Source organism: Tachypleus tridentatus, chromosome 4 (genome assembly GCF_004210375.1).
Source record: "Tachypleus tridentatus isolate NWPU-2018 chromosome 4, ASM421037v1, whole genome shotgun sequence".
Classification (NCBI taxonomy): domain Eukaryota; kingdom Metazoa; phylum Arthropoda; class Merostomata; order Xiphosura; family Limulidae; genus Tachypleus; species Tachypleus tridentatus.
Window position 1 is genome coordinate 42,209,656 of NC_134828.1, and position 27,345 is coordinate 42,237,000.

At 31.7% G+C, this 27,345-nt stretch overlaps 1 protein-coding gene across 3 annotated transcripts; it reads left to right on the top strand.

Moving 5' to 3' along the window:
* Positions 1-26,919, top strand: MED6 (mediator complex subunit 6). 3 transcript variants are annotated; one of them, XM_076498007.1, is made up of 8 exons: positions 1-134; positions 4,899-5,058; positions 15,785-15,876; positions 19,345-19,427; positions 21,395-21,434; positions 21,800-21,868; positions 22,653-22,793; positions 26,727-26,919. In XM_076498007.1, the coding sequence occupies exons 2-8, from the start codon at positions 4,964-4,966 to the stop codon at positions 26,861-26,863; spliced, it is 657 nt and encodes a 218-aa protein (XP_076354122.1). In that variant the 5' UTR covers positions 1-134; positions 4,899-4,963; the 3' UTR covers positions 26,864-26,919. The 3 variants fall into 3 exon arrangements, with proteins under 3 accessions (XP_076354122.1, XP_076354121.1, XP_076354123.1); XM_076498006.1 differs by having other exon boundaries at positions 88-245; XM_076498008.1 differs by lacking the exon at positions 1-134 and adding an exon at positions 3,455-3,477.
* The last annotated feature ends 426 nt before the right edge of the window (positions 26,920-27,345 follow it).

A 27,345-nucleotide genomic window follows, 5' to 3' on the forward strand; every position in this document is an offset into this window, starting at 1 on the left:
ATACGCCTCTATTCCTACAGCCAAATCAGTTTGAACAGCCCCACCCTAAGCAGCACGGCATATGTTTTTTCGATAGAAAGTATATTAATCACAGTCTGTTCAGTTTGGGGAAGGGGGTGACTTAAATGCGTCACGTGAGTATGTTCTAACCAATAACTGTCTTACTCGATTGTAAACAGGCAACTATTGCTTTGAGTTATACATGTATATGTGTTAGTGCTTTGTCAAAATGGTGGACGTTAAAGGTAATTAATTAATGCTATAATTTTGTAGAATTGACATTTTTTTATGTTGATAGGATTTTAGTGTTATGAATATCCCTTTTTTTTCTTCGTGAAATACTTTTTATGTATAGTAGAACTGTAAAATTCTGATTGTGATTAGGCTAAGCTAGAAACCGTTTTTTTTTCTCTATACTTTTAGGCTGTAACATAAGTTTATTTAATTATTGTGTGTTCATAGACAGGCGTATTCTGTTTTTTAAAGACATATGCCTTCGTTTGGTGGTAGAACTACCAGAATTTACGGTAATATTATTGGTTTACATTTGTTACATAAAAGATTATTGTAGCTAATTTCTATAAATAATAATTACATTATTTTAAATTTACGTACCGTAAGAGATCTGTTGGCCCATCTGTGCAGTTCTATTCATCAAATTAACCTTTAAAATGAAAACAATCAAATCCAGGCCTTATAATTTATATATTTATCAAGCTTTCTATTAAATCGCATCAGTGATTTGATCAATCAGTCACATCATAGAGAAAGGAGCACCTTTTGAAAAACCATTATGTTACAAAAGTAAAACATAGTTGAAGTTGAGATCTTGCCTAACAAAATTTATATTTACGTCCCTACTCCTACCATTCTCACCATGAAGTGCAAAAAAGGTGATGGATTAATGGTATCAATTCCATTTACGTTCCCTTTAAGTTATTGTTTTTTAAAGAAAATAAATTCAACAATCTTAACCTTTTCCTGTTGATATTAAAACTTTTCTGTCCTTGTTATTATTCTTTGGTCCTACTCTAAATCCTCTTCAACAGTTAATTGTCTTTGTAAAGTAAGGTACCCAAAACTGAGCACTGTTTACAAGATTTAGCTTAACCAATGACCAAAACAATGAAATTATGACATTTTTAGATTTTTTTTAATTCAGTATTTCTGTTGATACAACTTAAAATCTTGTTTGCTCTGCAACCACTAGCAAAAGCACAGTGCTTTTTGATGGCTTAAGAGACTAATCTGACAGAATGCCAAGATCTTTTCCTTCCACAAAACTTTTAAGCTCATTCCCTTAAGTGGCATACTTGTAATTAAAATAATGATATCCCACATACATTATCTTGTATTTGTTATAATTAAAACCCATCTGCTGTTTAATCATCCAACTTGCCAAATAATTTAAATCCTTTTGTAAACCTGTAGCCTCCTCTTCACAGCCAGCAACATCTAAAACCCTAATATCATCAGTAAACTTAAATTTGTAGAACATTCTTTCACCCATGCCATTGATAAAAATAAAGAGCAAAGATCCTAATTTTGAGCCCTGAAATATCCCACTTGTGAAATTAATCCATTTTGACTTTTCCATCCACACAATTTTCTATCCATCGAGTGAACCAAGCACTGGTAAGGATAAGTTTTAACAAGCCTTTTATATGGCACCTTGTCATGTGTTTTGTATTTTTTTTAATACAGCTACACTGAATTCACACCTTTACCATCATCTACGTAAGCTATAATCTCTTCAACAAATGTCTAAAGATTAGCAGGGCAAGATTTTCCTCTAGTGATATCTTGTTGACTGTCTAAACAAAACTTAAACTTTGTTAAATGAATTTGCATAGTATAATTTACTGGACATTTAAAAACGTTTTCTATCATTCCTTTAAGGTTAATAGACTTGTACTTAGCTGGACAGTTTTTATAACTTTCCTTGGAAAAAGGAATAACATAAGTCAACTTTCAGTCTTTGAGGACTTACAAAAACTAGCAGTAAGTGGCTCGTGTATCTCATCTTTAGTCTCCATCAAAACTCTTGGGAAAATATTATTTGGCTTTATAGTTTTATTGTTCTTTAAACTTCACAGTTCTTTTTAAAAATTAGAGGATTAATACCATCATCTTTTTCATTGTTTTTTTTTCATCTGGTAACTGCTTAAATCTTCATGGTGAAAAAAAAGTAGAAATTATTAACTCAAGCTGTTTTATAATTATCAGATATAAGACTTTCTTTATCGTCCCTCAAAGGCCCTATTATCATCCAACAGTGTATTTAAAGAAATCCTCACTGACCATGTTTTTTCATATACTTTTTGATTTTATAATTTTCCACTAGACTAACTCTATCTTTTTCTAATCTTCTAAACCTTTTTATTGCAGTCAGTTAAAACTTCTTAAGTTTATTATGCTTTGTAATTTTATACCTTATTCCATATGTAAACTATTTCTTTTTTTTTTTCACTTACAAGTATCCATTTTAACCATTGCCTACAAACTCATGAGAAAGCTCTAAGTTTTTTTGTTGTTTTTTCAAGTACAGAACTTTAGTTAATAGCTTTATCATCCCTTGCTGATTTGAGATCTAATGACAGTTTTGGACTCAAGAGGTCAAACCTATTTTGATTGACATATTTGACCATGCCCTAGGTCTCTTAGATCAATTTACTCTAGTCCTGCTTAAAAGAATTTCAATTTGAGGGTAGGCTGGTGGTGATCCTAATGAGTAAAATGAATTGTGTATATATGCACTCAGTGCTTGGTATTGTTGGCACACAAAAATATAGCAAATAAAAAGGAAAAAAGAAAAAGGTCTCGTTGGTTAACTTACTCTAATCCTGTCTAAAGAATTACAAGTGATTGCAGCTATTGAGGATTCCCTCTTGTTTGTATAGAGAAATAAGCCTATCTTGAATATTTAAAATTATTTTAAATTTTTCCAAATTTAATCACTATCTCCAACAAATTCGTTTCTTCAATTCACAGCATGCATTTCTTCAGAATTTTATTATTTGAAATTTCTAATTCAAATCTCACTATTCCTTTTCAGTTTGCACCAGAACATGAAATTGAATTTTGTAATTATCATTTGTATCCAGGTGTTTGCCAATCAACCATATCAGCCATTTTTATATTAAAAGTTAATGTTAAATCTAAAATTGCATTGTTTCTGTTAAGCTTTCTGACTAGTTGGTGAAGAAAACCATTTCTAACAGTTTCTAAAATGATGTCTTCTTCATGATTTGGTATAAACATTTTCCAATCTGTAGTATGTCTGAAGTTATCCCCCATACGTATGACCTTGTTAACAGCTAAATTCATTTTCATTATACTGTGTAGTTTTTAATAATTTTATCAGTGTCATCTGATGATTTGTAACAATTTCCAGCTGACACTTTTCTTCTTCTAACCACTAAAGAAATCCTAAACAGATTCTACCTCATTGCTGTTAACTTTATCTTCAACTTGAAGGTAATTTTACTCAAATTTTACATATAAAACTTTTTTTTACTATTATTACTGATCCTATTAGATAATTTGTATTACGATGCTGCCCAGCAAAATACTTATAATAACAGGACTAGAGGACACAAGTATAAATATTGGCAAAATAGGAGTCATCTTCACCTATGAACATTTTATTTTTCTAACAGGGTGGTTGACTTGTAAAATATAATGCTTTTGTATGTTGTAGATGCAGTAAATCAGAGTTTCAGAGAAAGCTTTATAAGTATATGAATGATAAAGGCTGGCTTTACGATTTTTAAAATAATTGTTTAGAGGATAGGACAGTTGAGATGGATCAATAGATCCCTTGTCTGAACATTATTCTACATAAGAGATTGTTACAACTCTACCACCATTAATAAAATAAATTGTAACTTTGAGGAGGAAAATAAAATTAGTGAGCCCTTCCGTGATTACTTAATTGGCATATGTTCCATCTTGAAATGTTTGTTTTTTGTCACTCAGGAAGTCTGTGTTTTTCCTGATAATCAGCAAAGTGAAGGTCTCTTAATTTTTTGTGTGATTAAATTTTATGACAATAGAAAGAATACTATTTAAGATTTGGAAAAGAAAGGCAAGCTCCAGATTAGACTGATTATTCTATCAGATATTAACTTAAGAAGTGAGTTAGCAACTTATAAGAGTTTGGAAAAGAAATTGATAATTCTGATATCATAACTCATCTCTCACACAGTTTCGTAGTATTCCACATCCATTCAGTGCATCAGCTAAAGAGATTTGTATGCTATTGGCCTCAAGGCAATTCCCACCTAATGTAACATGATGCTATATGAATTGCACTACTACATGATGATTTAAGCATGTGATAAAAGTCCTCTACCATCAGGAGGTTAACACACTTCCATGTTCCATGTGTGCTAATTCTGCCTATGTGTTTACACTTTTAAATTTTCATTCTTATTCTTGGTACTGTATTGATTAAACATATTTAAATTTATTGTTTGTGTTTAATTTATTGAGATTTGTATTGTTAATGAGACTTTGAATTTTGTGTTAAAAGCATTATTATTATTTCTTAAATGATAGTAGTTTATACTTAATTCTAAGCATGAGACATTGTTCATACTTAGGCCTTATTTTTGCTGTGAAGTTTGGAGACCTGTTGCCTCTCAGAGTTATTGCAGCCATTGTTTAGTGTGTTCTGTATTACAACATACTTTAGAAAAAATCCACACTTTATAACAGTCACAAAAAATATATAATTTAGGATTTAGAAACACAACTACAGTTATTTTTTAATTGCTTCATATAATTCTTTAATCTTTTGTGTATTTCATATAATTTTTTAATCTTTTACGGTATTATGACAAGACAGTGCCTTGATCCCTTTTCTGATACTTAAAAATATTGATATTTTGTTTCAGATAATCCTCTTGGAGTATCATGGCAAGACAGTTCTCTGATCCCTCTTCTAAATCCTGGAAATATCATGGATTATTTTTCTAGTAGAAGTAATTCATTTTATGACCGTACTTGTAATAATGAAATTGTAAAGATGCAACGTTTGAATCCTGAGCATTTATCGTAAGTTAATGTTATGTTTGTTAAAGTGTCAAAAAACTAAGAAACTTTATATTTCTCTGATTAGTTATTTAATGTTTCCAGTTATATCACTTGAAGAGCATAGAAAGCAACTTTAATTTAGCCAATTATATATCTTGTAAAAACTCTTAAAGATTAAATGATAAGCACATTTTGTTGTTTCATAAATCAAGAATTTTGTTTGGTATTTTTCTGTGTAGAAAGTTTTGCTTGTTATTGAAATAAAATAATGGTAGGGCTAAGTATTCTTAAGTTATAAATATATTAATCATGAGTGAGTGGCATTTGTGTAATTTTGAAATAAAAATAATTAAAATATAACATATTACTATGTTTGATGCACCTTTGTTGTCTTTATGAGCAACTTACAAGACTAATATTTCAGTATTTATACACTTGTTACAGGTCAACTGATATTTTTTTCTCCATCATTTTCTTAATTTACATTTTGCTCTTGTTGTGTCACCACATTAAGACTGATGTCATAAAAAAACCCACACATTTCTACATTTTACACTTATGTTGGCAGTGTTGAAAATATGTAGTAAATAGCAAAGAAGTAACAAATTGTAATTAATCAAAAATTTTGCAATTGAAAGAAGATTTAAAACAAATGCTGCCGATAAAGTTTTACAAAGTTTAGTAAAAGTTCAATATCAGGTAAAAATGTTTATAAAAAAAAATGTTTACTTTAAATTTCTGAATTAACAGGTTAGTTATTTAATGTCTTTAATAAACAACAACAACAACAAAATTTGTCTTTTTTCTGAACTGATGAATAAGGTTAAACAAGTGATGGAGAATACCAGTGATGAAACTAGGAATTACAAAAAACAGAATGTGAAAGTGATAGATCTTATATTAACCCTACTAACACGAGTCTTCCTGTGGCCACAGGTCAAAAACCACATCATCCCATTTGAAGATTCATATTCAAAATTTTATTGAATTACTATTTTATGAATGTATATCAATACATTTAGTATTAAACTGTGTATATTATGATTCAGATGTTAGTATTATACATTAATTTCTTAATTTAAAAGTAAATATTTAAAAAACCCTAAATATCAACTTTTGTGTGTCGCATGGTATGTTGAATGCAGCATTGGTTTAAGTTAGATATTTCTGATGTCCAAATACAATGTCTTTGGTTTCTTAAGAATTTGATGTTCAAAATACTTATATTGACAAGCTAAAATAATATATGAGAACCTCCTATCTTTTCTGTTTTCTGAGATTGTAATATATTTATTGAATCAATCTAGTTGGCCTCACCCAACTCTTACATTTTTGAAAATACCTTTTTAGGTACTCCTGCTTTACTCAGTGATGTGTGTAACCAGTTGAAAACTCAGAATGTCCTTCTAGTGATTTTCTTAGCCTGTTGAAGTATTCAACTGGAAAACCTTTTCTTTTCATAGTAGATTCCATGTGGTAAGACATTACTGAGATTTAAAAAAAATATTTTCCTTTAGACCCAAAAAACAGCCTATTTACTAAGCTTAATAAACTATAGTGTAATCCTGTGATATTGATATAATAATTTATGATTTTTTGTTATTTTAAAATGCATATATAAAACTTTAAAAACAATTTCTTTTATATCCTCCATGTGCAATATTTGTCAGGCTTATTAATTTAGGGCAAGTAGCAAATGAATTTACAGTATCATAACTAGAAGAGATTTAATTGTTTTTTATACTTTGTTATTTACTGTTCTATGTTTTAAGAAAAATAACCAGAGTTCAAGAACTTACTTTTAAATAGTAATAATAATATATATATACTGAAATGTGACTATTGTATGAAATACTGGTCTACTAAAAACACAGCCAAGAAAGGTCACTTTGTAAAGACCAGTTTTATTTTCTTGAATATGTAATCATGTGTGCAATGTCATTGTAACTTCTGTAATGTTAGTCAGACATGACTAAAAGGTCAGTACAATAAAAATAATTAATGTGTATGTGTATATAGAGACTAATCATTTATATTTTCCTTTTATAATCTGTAGTCATTCTAGAAAGAAAAATAACATATCCAAATTTTTTATGGTAGTTACAAGGTTGGTCAAATCAACTAAATCTCTACAGGGATACAATAGTGAAACTAACAGTGTGTGTATGTATGTATATATATATAGTTTGTGTAATAGTCAGTATTCAAAAATAAAAAATGCATGAGAAAAATATTATTTTAAATAATCATAGAAGTTAATAAAAATCTGTTATTTTGTGTACAAAAGTCTTGTATTATTTACTGTTAGTCTGCACCATTTTGTGAAAATGTACTCACTGTATTTGAAGTTATAGCATGAAAACTATAAAAAGTACAAAATTGTTATGATGTTGGTTCCAAGCCCTAGTGAAAGATTTGATAAACTAAAAGGATCCTGAAATACAGAATACAAGAACATAAAGGTTACATGAGAAATAATTAAACTGAAAATTCAGCTTTTGCAGAACATGAACAAATAACATAATTCCTAGTTTTATTGGATAAGCTGTAGTTGTTGTTCATAGTATGACTGCTATAAATATCCAAGAAACATTAGAAATTGTAAAACTTAAAGAAGGATAAATAAACCATCAAACAGAACTGTAGGTTAAGCTAATTATGAAATATCAGTTCAGCTGTTGGACACAAAACTGATAAGTTTGCAGTATATCTATTTCAAGAATGGTAATTCAAGCACCAAGGTTAGTATTGGCTACTTTCATTATTTTAGTGATATCTTCTAGAGATGTGTCAGAATTACTTTCCCACTTCTTGTACAAAGTTTATGTCAACTGGCATTTTTGCTGATAGCACCTGAAATACCACGATTTGATAGGGGGAGCAACCAGGAATTTGTTTAGCACTTGTACTGTGATAGCCACATGCCAAGACCCACCCAGCCTCGAGATAGTTGAGATGAAATTTTATGTGAGGCATCCATTACACTTGTCTAAGATTGTGGCCTGGCCTGACTTGGATGCAACTAGTTTCTGTAAGCTGTTTACTGCTTATTGCTAGCTATTCTGCATATACTGAGCCATAGGTTGAAACCATTTGCTTTTTTGATCTTGCTGCTGTGCCAGGTACAAAGAGTTAACTCAGAAATTACCCCTTATTTTAATGATATCATGAAGATGAAAACATTATCAGTATAGCTTGTGGCATATAAATCATTAGAAGAACCAGGAGAGTTCTTCTCATTTTTTGTACATACTGTGGCTACATCACAGCACCAGGATGTATGGATAGTTAGTTTAAGTCTTGGTTGAGCTAAAACTTGACATGATGTGGATGCCTGGATAAAGATGGTCCTTCTCAGATGAAATTATTGCATTAGTGACTACAAGTTTTATACTGTTTTATATCATAGAAAGAGAGAGAGGTAAAAGTGAGAAAATCTTTCACACCTAGGTAGTGTGTTGTCATTTCACTGAATAGCCCCTTCACAAACTTGTCTACAAGAATATTCTTCCAGTATGCTCAGGCCATTAGTGGTTCTCCTTCCTGAGTGTGCAACAGCAATAAGAAAGAAGTCATGAAACTTTTACAGCTTTAACAAAAGCCTCATGCCTAGTAGATAACTTATTCTGGACTTGACAACTTGTGTACAACTGTCTCTTTTCATTGACTAACTCTCTTGATTGTAAATCCTTCAAGTTTCAGAAAATGTCCATTTCATTAAACATACCATTTCTAGTAAAGGGAAATACATATTAACTGAAAAGGAAAACTGCACTTTTTTCCTTCCTGTTTACTCCTTGGTATATTTTGATAAAACTACATCAGCCTTAGAGCAGTAGAGTAGGTCTTAACAACATATTTATCACAAAGTACTTGTGAATTTTTTACTCTGACAGTTTGAGTAAGAGACTACACACAAATGTACAAAAAGACAGTGAAATGGCCTACGTTTTAACTTAAAAACACAATCAATTAGGGCTTGCACATAATCGGTAAAGTCATAATCGATTAATAATCGGAAAAAATTTTCATAATCGATTAATAATTGATTAATCGTTACCTCACAATATTATTTATAAACAGTCGCTACGATTCTTGTAATGGATCACGTTTTGCATCATAACTCTGGAAAGATATGCTCCACAGAAAAGTATAATATATCAAAGTAAAGCTCAGGATGTCGACAATCTAAAAAGTCATTAACAATCAGTGCAGTTACAGTATATCTTGGTGTAATTTTTCTGGTTTACTTTTTTCTGACTTTCACTGCATCAGCTGTTATTGTAGACATAATAACAATGGCTCATGACTATTTTTAAGTCAAAAATGGGCATGTGTTATAAATATATCAAAGCTACAACATAAGAATTTTATTAAAATTTACTGTATATCACCAAACAAAAATTACAAAGATGCAAAAAAATACCCATGTATATTGACCATGTAGTAAACAAACAAAAGAAGAGTTCTAACTTCCAAATCCAACTATTAACAGGATTACAGATTTACAACATATTGACAAGTTTTAAATTTAATAAATTTTGTAGTTTTTTAAAAAATAACTTGTTAAAAAACTTAAACTATTTAGTATCGATTCATGTCAGTACTCAATAAATCAATATTTATTCTTGAACAGATCCTTTAGGAAACACAAAGCACTGACAGTTTCATCAGAGAGACTTGATCTTATCTTCGTAATAAAAAGACCTGCTGCAGAAAAACTTCTTTCTGCCTGAACGCTTGTGGCTTGTATACTTTTCATGTCATGGTATAACTTAAGGACATTCTCACTTCTTGTCCCAGTTGCTTTATGTGATTTCAGCTCATCTTTCATAGTTATCTTTTTTGAATCAACTCCCTCCAGTCCCTTGTCGAAAGTGTTCATAACCTCCATATACTCCTTATAAAGTGAGACAGCTGAGTCCCCTTCATTTTTAGCTTCATTTTCAGGCTCAACTGACTGGTCTTTATCCTCTGCCTTTTTCTCCTGCATGTTATGCAATCTTTCAAATGTATGCTCTCCAATTTTTTTTATATTTCCTTTTGTGCAATAAACGAAGTCATATCCTGATTGACTTATTAACCCAGGGTTGTGAAGGTAACAAAGAAGTGAAACAGCATCCCTTTGTCGCCTGGCAGTGTATCTGTCTAAAAGATGCTTATACAATTGTTCAGCTACGAGATTTTCTTGGCTTTTGAGTTTAGACAATAAAAAATGAACTGAATTTTCAGTTTTCAGCAAGTTGTTTGCTTCAGAGCAAAGATTTTTCAGCATGATTTGGACAGGTTTCAGAGCATCAACAAGGTTGTCTAATGTTTTCCACTCATCATCAGTGATAGTTTCAACTGACCCAATAATTCTCAGAGCTTTGGGTATGCAAGCTTTAACCTTCACAAATCTTTCTATCAATATCAACATACTGTTCCATCTTGTTTTACAATCAAGAGACAATTTCAGTTCTTTTCCAAATTCACCTTTAATGAAGTCCTGCAATTTTTCGTTTTTTAATGGTGACTCTAAAGAGTTTGCATATTTTTCTGACTTTGTCAATCACTTGTTGAAAATTTTCTTGAATCTTATCATCTGAATCATCAATATCCTTTATTTGTTCAAAAGTAAAACAGCTTTCACCATCTTCATTATCACTCTCTGTTTCATTGTCACTTGCAGCTTCTAAATTCTCATCTTCTTTCTCACCCTCATGTTCCTTGACCTCCTTCCTTTTTGCATATAATACATCACAAACTGCCAAGTGTATACCGAAAATTGGTAAGAATCCAAGTTATTTTATGTTTCTTTCTAGAATGGCTATATATTGCAAAAGAGATTACATACTATTTATTCTTACATCTGAGGCTATGGACATTTCAAATCAAGGCTCATTTCATTTTATTGCTTTATAGCTGAGTTAAACTTTCTTGGAGTGTCTAAAGCCATTTATTGCAGCCAGACAGCTTTGTGCAAACAAACAATTGAGTTACAAGCATGCATGTGAAATTACTGTCCTCCCAATGGATGTGTGAATGCTACAGTATTGACTGCAAGAAGAAGAAATGTTTTGTTTCAAATTTTATATTCAACCTATAAAGTTCTTAATATTTACATTTTTAGTTACTCTTGCAACAGTAAATAATTGATATGCTTAAAAATCAAGAAATTGAGCTCTCATGTGAGGACTTCTTTTTTGCTTTTAGAAGACCAAAGAACCATAAGGCTACTTTTTGTAACAATATTGGTGTCACAGAATAGTTTTTATTTATTTCAAATATGCAGGTTAGAACACAATATTATCACAAAAAATCATAAGACTTGTAATTTAACTGACTTTCCAAGCTATAAATTGGTTTAAAAAATTCTGATAGGTGGTTGACTATAATGCATAGTGACAAACAATGAAACTAACTAAGGCCAAATATTTCAAAACTTATCATTTGAAAGAGCTTGCCTTGTAAAAGAAATTAATTTATATTGAATCTTCTCTTTATTTACAATTAGCAATAGCAAATGTCAAGAACAAATTTGTAATTAGTGTTTTTGAAAGACAGGATGTAGTAGGTGGGGCATGATATCAGTTTGACTTTCTTGTTTGTATCTCAATAAAGCAAGACTGTAGGCTACAGATGTATGTTATTTCTTAATTATTTCTGCTATACTTGTAATTAGTACAAAACTCAGATCATTGTGTAAGGTAAGAAAGAATATCTGAAACATGAAGTTGAGAACAAATAAATGCTATGTCGCATAAAGTAAATGTTTAGAATTTCTGTAAATTTATCCTTTTCATAAAGAATTAAAGACATAGATTAAAATTTGAATTATAAACTACATTTTTATACCAATTTTATTGACATACATTGATAATAAACTTGTTTAATTAATTGTGAATGTAGATAGGTAAAAATGTGTGACATGAGTTTGACCCACTTGTACACATACTTTTGTTGAGAATTAAAACTCCAGGAGGATGTTGTTGTTTATAGACAAAAACATCACTGACTAAACTAAAGGTCTGAGCTTGAGAGAGAAAGATAAGAGGTCTTAGTAATGGTGTATTCCCTAGGATGTGTGTGTCACATATGACACTCTTGGTTAATCTAATTGAAACATGAGGGAGGTCATTACCATGAAATATCACTTGGCCAACCAGTCAGAGAAATAATTTGTCTGATGGAGAATTAAATAAAGCAAAAAGATGTACATTATACAAACATGGCTACTTATTATATTCCTTTGCTTATTTTTTAAATTAAAATACTTTAGGCTAAGATAAAAGTAAGCAGAACATGCAATGGAAACAAAACATTGGAGGATGTTGTCTACAGTATTTGCACACTTGCATTACATTTTTCCATGTCTAAACATGTTATTTTCAGAGGTGGTAAGGGAATAAAAGCAACTAGAACAAAATCAACTTGATGATTTTCTTAACTATTTGTTATACTAAAACTGCACACATGTTAAGCTATCTTCATCCATGCATCTGTCACTAGCTTTGAGGCAATTCATACCTAATTTTATATAATTTTATCATGGATTGTTCCACTGTAAGATGGTGTCATCATGTGACAGAAATTCTCCATTAAGTAAGAGAGTGACACAACTCCATGTTTGCCTGTAGGTGCTTGCACTTGTAAAACTTTATTCTTGTCTTTAGCATTGCATTGTGTGGATGTATTTGAATTTCTTATTGCTCCATGTGTTGTTACTTATGTTGTTAATAGAGTGTTTTGTTTTGTTTTCATTTGAGTATTCTTTCAAAAGATTTAATTTTTAGCTTCAACTGAGTGGCTTTTAGAACTGCACTGTTTTTTTTCTTCTTCTTCTTTTAAGTTTGAACTTTTAGCTCATAGCTCCATCATCTCTTGACTATTTTGAGATGTAACTACAGTTTTGGATTTAGGATTTGTTTATTATTAATTTGTCTCATATACTGCTGATACTGCATTTTACTTTAGCCTAGAATACTGAAATATATATATTTTTAGTCATGGCACAATAGCTTCAAGTGTTTTTTGTTTTTATTTTTTCAACTACAAGGTTTTAGCCAATAACTCCATCTCATGGCCAATTTAGATCTAATTATAGCTGAAGATGTTGTGAATTCCCTTTTGTTTATCTGCATTCTCAAGTGATGGTGATTTATATTTAATTCCGAATGTAGCATATTGTTTACATTCAGGCTTTATTTCTACACTGGGTTTTAAAAGCTCATTAACTGTCAGATTTGTTGCAGCCATTGTTCAGTGTGTTGTGGGTTACCTTTCCATATGAGTCAAAGGCAAGGTTGTTGTGTTTTCTTACTCATTCAAAATTTTATTGAACTACTATTATAAATTTATACCATTAAATTTAGTATCAAACTATATATTATACTTCAAATTTTAGTATTATACATTATTTAATTTATTAATATAAAAGTAAATATTAAATAAACATACCTAAACATCAATCTTTGTGTGTCATGTGGTATGTTGAATGAAGTGCTGGTTCAAATTAGATGTTTGTGATGTCAAACTACAAAGTCTATAGTTCTGTATAAATTAGGAACTCAAATAACTGATGCTGAAAGGCTAGAATATAAAATAACCTCCTATCTTTTCTATTTGCTGAGGTATTGCTCATGTACTGAATCAGACACAATAGTCTTATTCTTCTCTTTCCAGACTCAGTGTGGCAAGGTAGGATGCTTTACTTGAAATCTGAGGATTGTGGACATGAATCCCTATCCTACTAAAAATTTTTCTCCTTTTCAGCCATGGGAAATATTAATGTGATGGTCAATCCCATTATTCATTGGTAAAAGAATAGCCCAAGAGTTGGAAGTTGGTGGTAATAACTCACTGCCTTCACTCTTAAATTAGGGGCAGGTAGTGTAGGTAGCCCTCACGTAACTTTTCATGAAATTCAAAACAAACCAAACTGAGTCTTTTCATTTTTGGAAATGGTTCCTTATGTACACTTCTATGTATAACATGTGAATAACCAATCAAAATCTTAGAATGTCCCCCAAGCAGTTTTCTCAGCCATTTTTCTTTTATTCTGATTTGTAGACTTGATAATTTGAAGCACTCAATTTTTTTTATTATTATTAATCTCTGAGGATCATGGCAAGAGGTTATAATTTTGGGAATTTGAGAACTTGGGATACATCTTCCATTGAAGCAGTTTTGCTTCTTCAGTGAAAGAGTTTTTGAGCCTGAAGGATTGATGGAGATCTGGACATCTTCTCTGTTTCCCTTACACAACTTTCCCTTTTAACAAATGGAACACAGGAAATCTTTGCTACTTACCAGTTCCTAGCCACTGAGGTGGTAGACCATGAAGCACTCTTACCAACTTAACCTACTGTTGTTGATAGAAGAAGAAAAAAAAAGAACACCAGTATAGTTATAAGTGAGGATGAAATAATTCCATTAGTGTCATGTGAGTCAGTAGTAACTTGGATACATTTCTCATACCTCTTCCAGCTTGAGTCTGTACAGTAGAATTCAGGTCTGCATACAAAATACGTGAACCGACACTGTCCTCCTTCTGTATATTCAATCTGTACCACCAGCTAAATGGAGGTATGCACACTATACAATACTGCTGATGGTTAAATTTTGTAAAGTCTGATTATGGAATTGAGGTGAAGATTCTGTAAAAATCTGTGTTGTAATACTAACATTTCCTGCTCTCACAGCTGGTATTAGCCCCATAGAATTTGATAGTAGATTTGAAGTAAGAATAGATATGTATCACATATGCTCTTCTCCCACAGCTGGTGTTAGCTCGAAAGAATTTGATAGTAGAGTTGAAGTAAGAATAGATATATATTACACATGCTCTTCTCCCACAGCTGGTGTCAGTCCAGTAGAGTCTAAAGACAGAATTCAGGTGAGAACACAAGGTGTGGTTTAAATGAATCAAAGTCACACTCTGCATATTGTTTGTGTGACAGCTTGTGTGCAAGTACTCAAATGTTCACCTTTCTCCCATCCAGGTGAGACAAAATTGACTATGATACCTCTTTACTACGATACTTACCCTAGTAAAATATGAGATGTGGTCTCTAACATATGTATACCTATGGAATCCCTGCTGTCAAGTTTCACACCCCATGGGCTTTCTTTTGGTGCCTTCTGAAGGAAGGCTTATTTAGGTAAAGTTAGTATCAGTCCTCCACCATTTCAATGTAGGATTCTAGCTAAAATTGGGTGTGAAGGTGAATTCTAGTCTTGGGAAGTTAACAATTTCCTTGATTAGAAATGCACTCCAATAGGTATTCACCTCCACATACATTTCCACCTAATCTTCTTTACTTCTAGTGCACATTTTCATGCTTGTATCATAAAAGTATAAAGTTTCTCAAATGTAAGCACATAGTGGGAGCTAATGCACATGGAGATATGTTACCCTCCAACTGGTGAAAACCTTTTATTACATGTTAACATCACCATAACAAATTGTGCAAAATTAGGTTGGTGTTGCGTCAAGGCTAGTGACATAAAATATCTTTGGCAGATCAAAGAGAAAGATAGCTAAAACTATGTTTGTTGAGGTGAGTGTCTATTTGAAATACAGTTTTAGATGGGAGATGTATTAACTTCAAATAATAATACATTAAAATAAGAAGATAGAAATCATGGTATGTTTCTTATCTATGACATGAATGGTAGGTGTAAAAATGCCTAGTGCAGATAATAAAAATGAAAGTGAAATGTAAAGTGGTGATTGAATTCTTAAAAAATAACTTCTGTTTTCCAGAAATATGACTGGTTTGGAATACATTCTTCTTCATGTACAAGAACCAATTTTGTATGTTATCAGAAAACAGCACAGACATTCTCCTACTCAAGGTGAACAGAAATTTTTATCGTGGTTTTTAGATTTAAGTGTAAAATTCTAAAAATAAAAATACAACCTGAAAATAAAAATGATTGAAAACATTATTTCTTATATTTAATAGATAACAGCATTGTATTTAAAAATGTATCTTAGAACGGGTGGTATGGGTATTAACACTTATTGATAAGGAGAGAACAACATTTTGACTTTGCAAGGTCATCTTCAGGTTAAGAAGATGACCTCGGAAGGTCGAAATGTTGTTCTCTCCTTATTAATAAAAATGTTAATACCCATACCAGCCATTCTGAGATACATTTTTATTTCAAGTGGGTTTCTCGTCATGAAGAGTGTTGGTTTTAGAAATATGTGAACATTAAATGTACACAAGTTAATCACTTGCTTGATACAGGTACCCTTTAGTGTGCATGATACAAAGTTTTAGTATCTTACATTCAAAATTTTATTAAACTACTTTTATTTATGCTATACCAATTAGTGTAGCATAAAATATTAACTAATAATCCATATTTTAATAGTGTGTGAATTTTACGTCCTTAATTCTGGAAGGCAATATTATAAAATAAAAACAACAAATAAGCAATACTGAATTTTTCCCAAGTATAACGCACGTGGCACATGTTCTCTTTGTATCTTCGCTATTTTATTCATCACCGTTATAATCCCTGTGAAGTTAAATATAAATTACTTGCTATAAAATTTCATTGCTTGGAGAAATCATTATTTTTGTAGCCTTCCCTTTTGTTTGGTTATAGAGCTATCAAATAGAAAATAAGATCCCACTTGTCACATCCTCTCTCTTGTGATTTGTTAGTAGTTCTCTCTTACTGTTAATTATATAAGATCACCCCTTTAGTAATGTCCCATTTTAGGTTCAGAAAACGAGAAAGGATTTCAAACACTTTTAATGTTGTTTAATCAATAATGTATGTTACATTGTTATTAATTACTTCCTGCCAACAATTCACAAGCTTCTGAATACCACTTCCATAAAATTCTTGGTTTGGAGGAAAAGAATGTAGAGAGGGTAGTTTTGACATCTTCATGTGTTTCAGTCTCTTTTCCATCAAGATAGTTCTGCAAACTTCAGAATAGATTATAATCAGATAGGACAAGGTCTAGAGAATAAGGAGGATGTGGAAGTTTTTACCAGTGTAGCTCTTCAATCTTTGCAAATGTGATCCTTGCTGTATGGGGCAATGCATTATCCTAGTGTAACACAACACCTTTACCACTGACCAAAGCAGATCTCTTTTCTTTCAGTGCAATTTCAAGTACTCTAACTGTTGACAGTAGAAGTGTTATGTAATTGTTACATTGAGTGGCAGCAACTCAAAGTGGATCACACCAACATTATTCCACCAAATTCTTAAGAAGACTTTCATGGAGTGGAGGTCCATTTTGGGCTATGCTTTAGCCAATTTACCTGCACTAAGCCATGGTCTGTAGTGCTTAACATTTTTATAAAATGCCCATTTTTCATCTCAATCACTAACCTGTCCAAAAAAAGGTGAGTTATGTTCACGAGAGTGCAGAGAAGTGCAAATGTCCACTTTTACTCTAAGGTTGTATTCTGTCAAATCATGGGGAACCCATTTCCCAAGTTTCCAAGCTGTTGCAGATTACGGTGAACTATTGAATGGGTTGAATTAAGCTTCTGTGCTAGTTTTTCAGCTGTTACAGCATAATCTTTATTAAGTGCAGCCATGTAAGTCATCATTAAAACTCAACAGAATGACCTGAATGTGGCAGATCACTGAAGCTGTAGTCACCTGATCCAAACTTCTGAAACCACCTTTGACATTTTCTTTCATTACGAGACTGTGGACCATAAACACCTTGAATGTTTTGTGTAGTTTCTACAACACTATTGCCTTTTTTAAACTCGTAAAGCAAAGTATGGTTAACGTGTTCCTCAGACACGTACATCTTCATAAGGGTTTATTTGATTAATAATCTGAAAAAGTAGAGTTGGGTTAGTTTCTCTTATTTGTCTGAACATTTTTATACATGTCCTACTACATGTTTTAGTCATTAAAGCCTTCTTCAAAGACAGAAATGATGATGCAATTTCTGTGTTAAATTTTCGGACATTACGTGTGGAATGACCTGATACATTACCTATAACCAATAGAAAGCCATTGTTTACTTCTATCAAATGACATATTGTATTATGTGGGATAATCATCAGTTTCATTTGTAATACAATTTTGGTTGTCATGGGAATGACAATGACTAGGTTGGATAAATTTGTAACAACTTTTGTTGCATAGTTAGAAAACCAGAAGAATTGTGATTGTTGGAGGAAATTATCTGCTTTTTGCATATTATTACTCCACGTTCTTTGGTACATTATTAATTAAATAAAAATTATTTAATGCACCACTGCCACTTTATACAATTAGTATAAAGAAAGTAGGGTTAAGTGTCAGCAAAGGGCAATGAAACAATAAAACTTGGATAAATGAATATAGTTACATTCTACATTTGAAGTTATTCTAGAAAGAAAAGGGGGGTAATTTAGGTTTTTTTTTATGTGGTTATGAGGTCAGTCAAATTGATCAACCTTGTATAGAGTTAGAGAAAATAGATAAAATATTTTACTGAAAATAAACATTTGGAATGTATTTAGGAGGTTTTGGAATTACACAAATGAACTTTGAAATTTTTGACATGGAGAAAAGTATTTTTAATCTTAACATAAATCATTTTGCACACAGATTATTCTAAACAGATACTTAATATATTGAGGGAGAATTTTTTTAGTCTATTAAAAATACTTCACTAAAAATGATTTTTTGTGTGTGAAAGACTGCAGAATTTCATAAAAATATCCACACTATATCAAAAGTTAGTAGTATCAACTCTATAAAGACATTATAGAGTACAAAAATTGTGTAGTTAGTCAAATTGACATATCCTATGCAGAGAAAGTTAAGTGACCAAATTTTATCCTACATTAGTGTGTGTGTGTATATTGAGAGTATTAAACATGTATTTACAGTAATTTCTCAATATCAGTTTGAATGGTATCTTCATATTTTATTGTTACATGTATATTTGATATGGGTTATAAAAACTATAATTTTTAGAATTAAAAAAAAATATATACATTTCATATTTTGCATGTTTTCATTGTACTTTGAAAAATACTAATTTTTATTTCATGCTAATAATATTTTATGGTTTTAAAACCAATAGTGTCTGCATTTGCAGACTACTATGTAATTGTTTATTCAGATTTTGTCTTTTAGTTTGTATAATGATGGACTACTATGTAAATGCTAACTTGGATTTTCTTTTCTGTCATCAACACAATTGTTTGGTTGCATTTTTATTTTTTGTAGTGTCTTTACAGGCTGTTTACTTTATAATTGTTGACTCAGGTTTTTGCTTTGCATAGTGTCTACAGTAATAAAACTACTATATAAGTGCTGACTCAGATTTGATCTTTTCTGTAGTTTCTACACTTGCAGATTACTACGTCATTGCTGGAGTGGTTTTTCAGGCTCCAGATGTTGGATCTGTGATTAATTCACGTTTGGTGAGTTTGTAATTATCAATGGTTGTTTTGCATACTTGACTTGTTCCTGTACTCTACTTAAAATGCTATTTCTTTGTTTTGAACCTTGTTTTATGATGGAAAATATATGAAAAATAGCAAAAGTTTATTTTTAATGATTGGAATGTATTGTGCACAATGAAAGAATGACTTTACCATTGTAGTGATACTTTTATGGTAAATATATTAACTGGTATTAAAGATTTAACCCTCTAAGATCTTCCTGTTTTAAAACCATTCATTACTGGTGGATAGAACTGGACTGTTAATTGACTTATCAAATGCTGCTGAACAAAAATTGGTGTCATATATAATAATCATCTAACCAGAATTGGTGTTGTTATTGATTTTTTCAACTATTTAAGCAAAAATAATAAACTAGTTGAATATAATTGATTAATGAGCTTAATCAGTAGTCAGTTTCTAAATTCCACTAATCCCCTACTGTATTAATGGAGTCCAAGTATTGTATTATATTTAGCTAGTATACATTCCATTAACCATCTAGCTCTACTGATGAGATCCATATAATATATTGTATTGGGTAACTGTGTTCCATTAATCTCCCAGTTCTTTTGAGGGGACCAACTTACTGTGTCATATTAAATAGTTATATGTTCCATTAATCACTTAGTTGTACTGGTATAATCTACCTGTTGTTTAATGTTGAATACTTGTATATTTTGCTAATCACACAGGTCTCTTGATGGGTTTACACACTTTATCACATTGAGTAACTATTTATTCCACTATTCACCTAACTCTGCTGGTGGGATCCAAGTGTTGTGTCATATTGAGTAATTATTTTCTGATACAATCACTCACCTCCATACAAAGATCGATATTTATTTCTTGAAGTTACATTATCTGCCAGAGAGACTTGCATGCCATCATCTTTGTCAAAAATTCCCATCTATATGAAAAGTCGATGAAATATTTACCACCTTTATCTGATAGTAAAGGTGGAGCATTTGTACTAATAACAACTGATATAGAATAGGAAAAATTATAGGGTGAAATCATGTGCAGGAACATATAAGTACTGGTTAGGCTAAGCAAACTAGATTAGCTATTTCTAGCCCAAGATTTCAAATGAATCATACAGTTGGACAGTTAGTATTCATTGCCAATTTTTAAGGATAAATTTGTTAAATTTTATGAAATTATCCCAATTAAAAAGCATTCATTGTCACATGGTATTAACTAAGCAATAAGCATAAATAATGATTCTTGATATGGCTGTACCACAGTGCATGCAGATTATGACAAAAACTACCACCACCTTATAAAGGATCTGGTTGGTTCTGGAAAGTACAAGTCTTTCAAACAGTAGGGTTGTGATCCTAAACCTAATGTTGAATACTTTCAAATGTTACTTTCTTAGTTGTTTTGTATTGACAAAACGAAGTCATGATATGTAATCAAAAACAACTCAGGTGTGGCAAAAAAAGGATTGAATGTGTAACTTAAAGGATGAAAGAAAAATTGGCAATCAAACTGACAGATTCACTTATAGCATTGATAAAAATTAGTTAGCTAGTTAGGTCATGTATTTTGTTTCACCCGTCATCATGCCCCAAGTTGGACAAAATCTTGGAGAATCAGTATTATGTAAGTAATTATATGTATCATATTGAGTAATTGTGTTCCACTAATCACATTACTCTACTGGTGGGAGTCTAAACACTGTCATATTTAGTAATTGTATGTTACAACACTTGCAACAAGGAACTAGCCAAAAATATTACCTGGAAGTAATTAGTTTGAATAATTGTTCTCTTTATGTTAGTTTTTATTATGTATGTATATATTTGTAATGCTTGCCATTAGAAACCTGGTATTCTACCAAGTCATGCACTCGTAAGCTTTTTGGCGTATGATGTGTTGAAAACGATCTGTTTATAATAAATATAGTTGAGTTAGTTAGCAGTATTATTTTTCTTTTCCAGTTAACAAGTGTTCACCATCTTCAGTCAGCTTTTGATGAAGGTGAGATATTATATTTTTACAAATATAATTGCTAAGTGATAAAATTTTATTTAATGTTTGTTTAAAAGTTGGGCCAAATTAAAACTTTAATTCCTTTATTTTTCTGATATTTCTGAACCTGAATTTTTATTAAAGACATTGTTACTGTTCTCAAGTTCTTTGCAAAGCCTTCTTAAGTGTATTTGATTTGGTATTTTGGTGTTATACCATATTTTAAAAGTGTATAATTGTACACTCAGCCATTTTTATATGCTTAGAAACATATTTTGTGTTTCTGAATGTTGTCAAGGTATATGTTGGGGTTGCTAGCCTTGTAAAGTCACTTCATTACCCTCATGATAACATTCAAAGTTTTTGTGTTTTAGCACTGTCCTACTCCAGATATCATCCATCTAAAGGTTATTGGTGGGAATTTAAAGATCAAGAAACCACAGGTTAGTGCTGTTGTTATTGTTTTCATTACAGAGTTAATCATCTTTGTTTTTTATGCATCTGGACTTAAGGCTTATTTTTAACAGTTTTCAAAGTTGTTTTATAACTCGCAAAACAACACGTGTTGCAGTGTGTAGCTGTTGAACTATAAAGAACTTGTATTGCTGCACTTTCATACTTTAGATTTATTTACAGTGTTTTACAAATAAAAATTTTTCATACTATTTGGTTTTTAAAATTTTTTATTTGAATATACAGATCAACTATAAGTTGCTTTCCACAAAATTTATGTACTCTACTCATCAATGTATATCAACCATTGTCAAATATAATTTAGAACATGTAAAATCTAAACTTAGTTGATAGTATGAATTAATGTTAGAGATGTGTTTAATAAAACTATAATAGTCATTGTTGTTTGAAAAATAGTTTGTTTTTTTCTTAAGTAAAATGGTTTAATACTATTTTTAGAAGGTATTGTAGACCATTCAGTTTACAGTGATCTCTTCAGTTTTTAATCAGATATTTGTAAGCTAAAATGGTCAATGAGAGGGCAGTCACCTTGTCTGCTGTTTTTCAAATTGTGTCATTGCTATTAAAAATATATATTGCCTTTGTTTATTTTCTTTAAAATATTTATTCTAATTCAAACAATTCTGGCAAGTTTATATTATAAACATTTTATAAGTTTGTTGTTGTTTTTTTTCTCTTTATATAACAACTTGATTCAGTTTGTGTACGTATTAATAACAATATTTTGATAGTATTTGATATAAATTTTCATAGACAAAAGCAAAACCAAAGAAAAAGTTAAAGAGGAACCCAGTTCTATCTTCCAGAGGAGAAGGGTTGACGTACTTCTTGCTGAGCTCACAAAAAAGTTCCCTCCAAAACTTCCATCTCCCCCACAACTAGAAAAACAAACTGGTATGTATAAGTTTCAAACCTCTACCTGCTTTGAATTCTTCATTACTATTCTTTTTTTGATGTTTTTTAACTCTTTATACTAATTTAGGAAAAGTAATTTGAAATGTTGTACCATGGTTCTTGAACTTCACATAACAAAAACAGAGAAAGCAATAATTGAAAGTGATGAGGGACCCTCAGAATGGAAGTGAGGGATTTGTCTGTTAGAATCTGTTGGTTGTCATCAAAGTTATTAATGACTTTTAAGCAGGGATTTAGTGCTACCAGCATATGACACTGTTGCATAGCCCCAATACTTCAAAACTAAAAGTGTGTATAAAAAAAATAATCCACCTTTCAAAGTGTTGGAGAACAATTTGGTTGTTTGTAATTCATCCACCCATATTCATTGGTAGAGCTCTACTAGACTGCCCATTACACACACATTTCAACTCTTTCTCAGGAGCTGGGATTAGGCTCAAGAGCTGTATCAGACCATTAAAATGAAATGTTTTTGTATACTGTAAAACAGTGGTTGCTTTTCTTTGTTATTTCTGTTGGCAGGGCTAAAGGTTTGCCAAAGTAATATAAGTTATTAATACTGTTTGTGGACTAGAGATGAAGAAGACTAAAGCTATTTTATCCATTGTTTTTTTCTTGCTTTAAAGGAAGTTGAATTGCATTTATTCCCTCAGTTGCATGTTCATATTCAGTTTATTACTTATGTACCTTCTCTTAAGTAACTAATGAATGTATATACTTCATTTAAAATACTCATCAAAAATGGAAATTAGGGTTTAAGTATGAGATATTAATCATGATGGTGTTATCATATGTCTGAAAACGTTGAGCAGAGATCACATTATAAAATTTAGCACTACACCATAGCATTCGAGAGATTTTTAAAAACAATTATATCCATTTACATTTTTTAATTTTAAAATTCGGAATCTGTAATGGTTATTCATAGAGTTTGGGGCAGAATGGTTCTCAGGCTACAGATTTAATAGAAAATGAGAAAAATGTACACATTTCCCTTGAATTTTTATGGTTAGTTTTCAAGTTATAAGTATTAAAAATTTAAACTTATTGTAAATACAGAAGTGTAAATAAATTTGTGTTTTTAAAATTTGTAAATATTTAATAATTTTAACATAAGCTGCAAGTTAATGCTCAATAAACTGAGCAAGACACTAAGATTTGCTGATATAGAGATCTTTAGATACATTTTAAAACTAGTAAATTTTGCTAATGAAGCTCTGTGTTAAAATGAGTTGATAAGGGAAACACCTCAAAACTACATATGTTTCCTTCAACTGTTCCCCTCAATGTGGATTCCTGTTCTTTCAGTTTACCTCCTTTGGGATCTAAACTTCCACCCATGTGTTTGCCGTGTGTGGGGACCTGTGAAAGGGAAGAGAGGATCCTGGTGGTTGAGGGGTCCAACCATCACACACCACTTTAGCCTTGAATTCCTGTACACAGGCAGCCTTGGGGTAGCCCTCCTAGGGTTAGTAGGCTGGTCCACTTGGGTCAGAGTTAAAAACAAGTATAAGTGTTGGATGTTCTTAATGGGTGTTGTGGACATTGTATCTGATGCTGGCATTTGGGTATAGTGTTTGCAGAACCCTGGCATTGCTGCAATGTCCTTGTTTGGTACTGTAGTGCATTCCCTTGTAGGGCCATGGTGGGTGGTGGGGTCAGTGGGTACCGAAACATTCTTCTGTATTATGGATATCCATAATCATTTTTTTTAAATAGTGACAAAACAAATAATTGGAAACAACCATGTCTTGAAGAATCTGAACAGGAATCTTCAACTTGTTCAACACCTGTACTTCATTTTTTGATATTACATTTTTTATCAGGGTTTAGGGTAAATGTCTTGTTTTTTTATTCAGAAGAAACTAGAGGAACTTGCTGACTCTCCTAAGTCAGTCAAAGAGCTTCATTCTGGTGACATTTTGGTGGAAACATTCACTCCTAAACACAGTGAACTCTTCTTGCATTTGAAAACCATTGGGGATATACCTACTGAGGTTACTCTCCATGCTACTTTGAATTTGTCACAAGGAGTTATTGTTGAGAGGGAGTTGAAGAACATCCCTATGTCAGAGATACTCACTGGTTTCTCCTCCCAAGGAGTTTCTGCAGTGAGGTGTATCTCCACTTGCAAGAATGGAATTATAATGCTGACCAACTTCATCATTTTGACATTTACATCACTATGTCCACCTGCCACTATCATGGCAGGTTATCTTAATTTCGAGATATAGCCATATATTCCTGAACTCTTTCCGATGTTTCCAATGTCAGCAGTTTGGTCTCTCAAAGACATCATGTTGTGATTCCTTTACGTGTGCTCATTGCGGTGGCAAGGACCACAGTGCCTACGAGTTTGAAATATACCTGCATTATGTTAATTGTAGTGGCTTTTGCCAATCATACTTTCATTCATGCCCTAGGTGGGTGGAAGAAAGAGGTACATTGTTTGAAAATGGTTCACAACCCCAAGGCTTGAAAGTTACTGTCCACCACTCCAACTTGGATGTTTGCTGCTACACTTCGTTCCACTGCGACAGTGGGAGTACAGGCAGATCTCTCTGTGCCTCCAAAAGAATCATTCTCAAACCACGTGAAAAGTCTTTTGTCCTCCATCTCTATCCCTGCCATTTCTTCCAGCAGATCCCTGGACCCACTTCCTTTGGTTCCAGATACAGACATTTCATAAGGTCCATCTTTATCTCTGGCCCCAAGATGCAGAATGATCATTCTTTCATGCTCTTAGTTGCTGGAATATTCTTCCAATGATAGAGACCTGCCAAATCGATCCAGGGCATGATCCATGGAGGTCGATAGACCTCCTTCAAATAAAGAAAAAGGACATGGTCAAAAACAGAAGGGTTCCACCCAATTCACCTACACATAAGTAAAAATGGTCAATTTTGTATAGTGGAACTGTCGATATTTACATTCTCATCTGGATGACATCAAAGCACTAATTGCTTCTTACCATCCTGTGTGTCTTTCCTTACAGAAAACATTTCTGAAACCTGCTGATATAGTAACTTTTCAGCATTTTTGAAGATACTTGACCCTGTTCATCATCTGGGGCTTTCTGCACCTTCCCCCAGTCCAGAGTTTGTACACGTCTCATGAACCTCTACACCTCTGGTGACACTGTCCATTGTACAAATGTTTTTAGTTTTTTAAGGACCATTGGTTTTTTTAATGCTATTTAAGTTTTTAATTCAAAAATTATATTTTGGTTTGTTTTTAACTTGATTCCTTTTCACAAATATAATAACTTTTACTTTTCTTACTGGTTGTTTGGGGCAGATAGCCTAGTTGCTTTGTGCCATGAAATGCCAAAGAACCAACCAACCTTCAACTGCTTGTATGCTGGTTTAAGAGTGATGAAAAGAAATTTTTGATGTTTTAAGATAATATAAAATCAACAGTAATGGTATGGAATTTCTGTGTAATAAAAACATAATCAAAGGTGGAGCACAAGAAGTGAATTGACCAGTATAACCTTGGCTACATTTACAGTGTTTTTTACTGGCAAGTTTGAATGTATTATATTACAGATATCTTTTCTTTTCACCTAAGGTAAGATTGAAAATATAATCTGTAACATGGATTCTAATGCATTACTTGATTGACTGCTGTTTTGCATATTCAAGACACATTAACACAGATTGGGTCAACAAACCAAAGAAATACAATTAAGCCTCTTATAATAGTGATGTGTATATAATATTTATGGTTTTTTTGAATTACTATATGGTGAGTTAGAAAGAACTGAAAACTCCCATAAGTATCTGTAATGAGATATTGAGAAGAAATGATTGTTTATATTTAAAAAATGAAACATTTGTTTTTATTACTCCATTGTTTAATATTTAATGAGTATTTTTTTATTTGTGTGTGTGTGTGTATATATGTATGTAGAGGAAAGTGTGAAAACTGAGATAAAAGCTGAAGTTAAGCAAGAAAAAACGGAAACACAACATGCAGCTCCATTTGCGACTCAATCAGCAAAAACTGGAATTAAACCACCACCAGAGAAAAGGCCACGACTTGCTTGAAAAGAATTTTTTTTTACTATATTTAAGGTGTAAATAAACTGACATAAAAACATTGATTTTTGAAATAATTTTATTTTATAATTGGAGATATCCACCTGGTCTCTAAAAAAGAGATCATGCTTGAAAAACATATCAAAGTACTGTTAATGCATGGTCTTGATAGATTATCCTTCAGTGGTTGCTCTTACTTAGCATTATGGAACATTTTCATATTCATTGTAAATCCAGTTATAAGAAATTTCTTTGTCATAAATCTAATCATAAAATATTTCCATCATTCCTATTCATTTAACACTATTAAATAGTTTCACCTTTAACAAAAACCACAGTAAATGGAACAAACTTTCAGAAGTCTTAATATTAAAGAAACTAGTCTTGATGCATTTGTGTGCTCTGTTAAGTCTTATATTGTGTTTTGATAGGAAAGCTGGTCAACAACACCTGTGTAACCTTGTAACTTCATATTGTCTTAAGAATATGAG

What these genes read in the sequence shown, in the direction of transcription:
- MED6 (XM_076498006.1), top strand. An exon ending in TCAGTCAGCTTTTGATGAAG is followed by an intron (nt 21,435 to 21,799) that starts GTGAGATATTAT and finishes TTTGTGTTTTAG; the next exon opens with CACTGTCCTACTCCAGATAT. An exon ending in TAAAGATCAAGAAACCACAG is followed by an intron (nt 21,869 to 22,652) that starts GTTAGTGCTGTT and finishes AAATTTTCATAG; the next exon opens with ACAAAAGCAAAACCAAAGAA.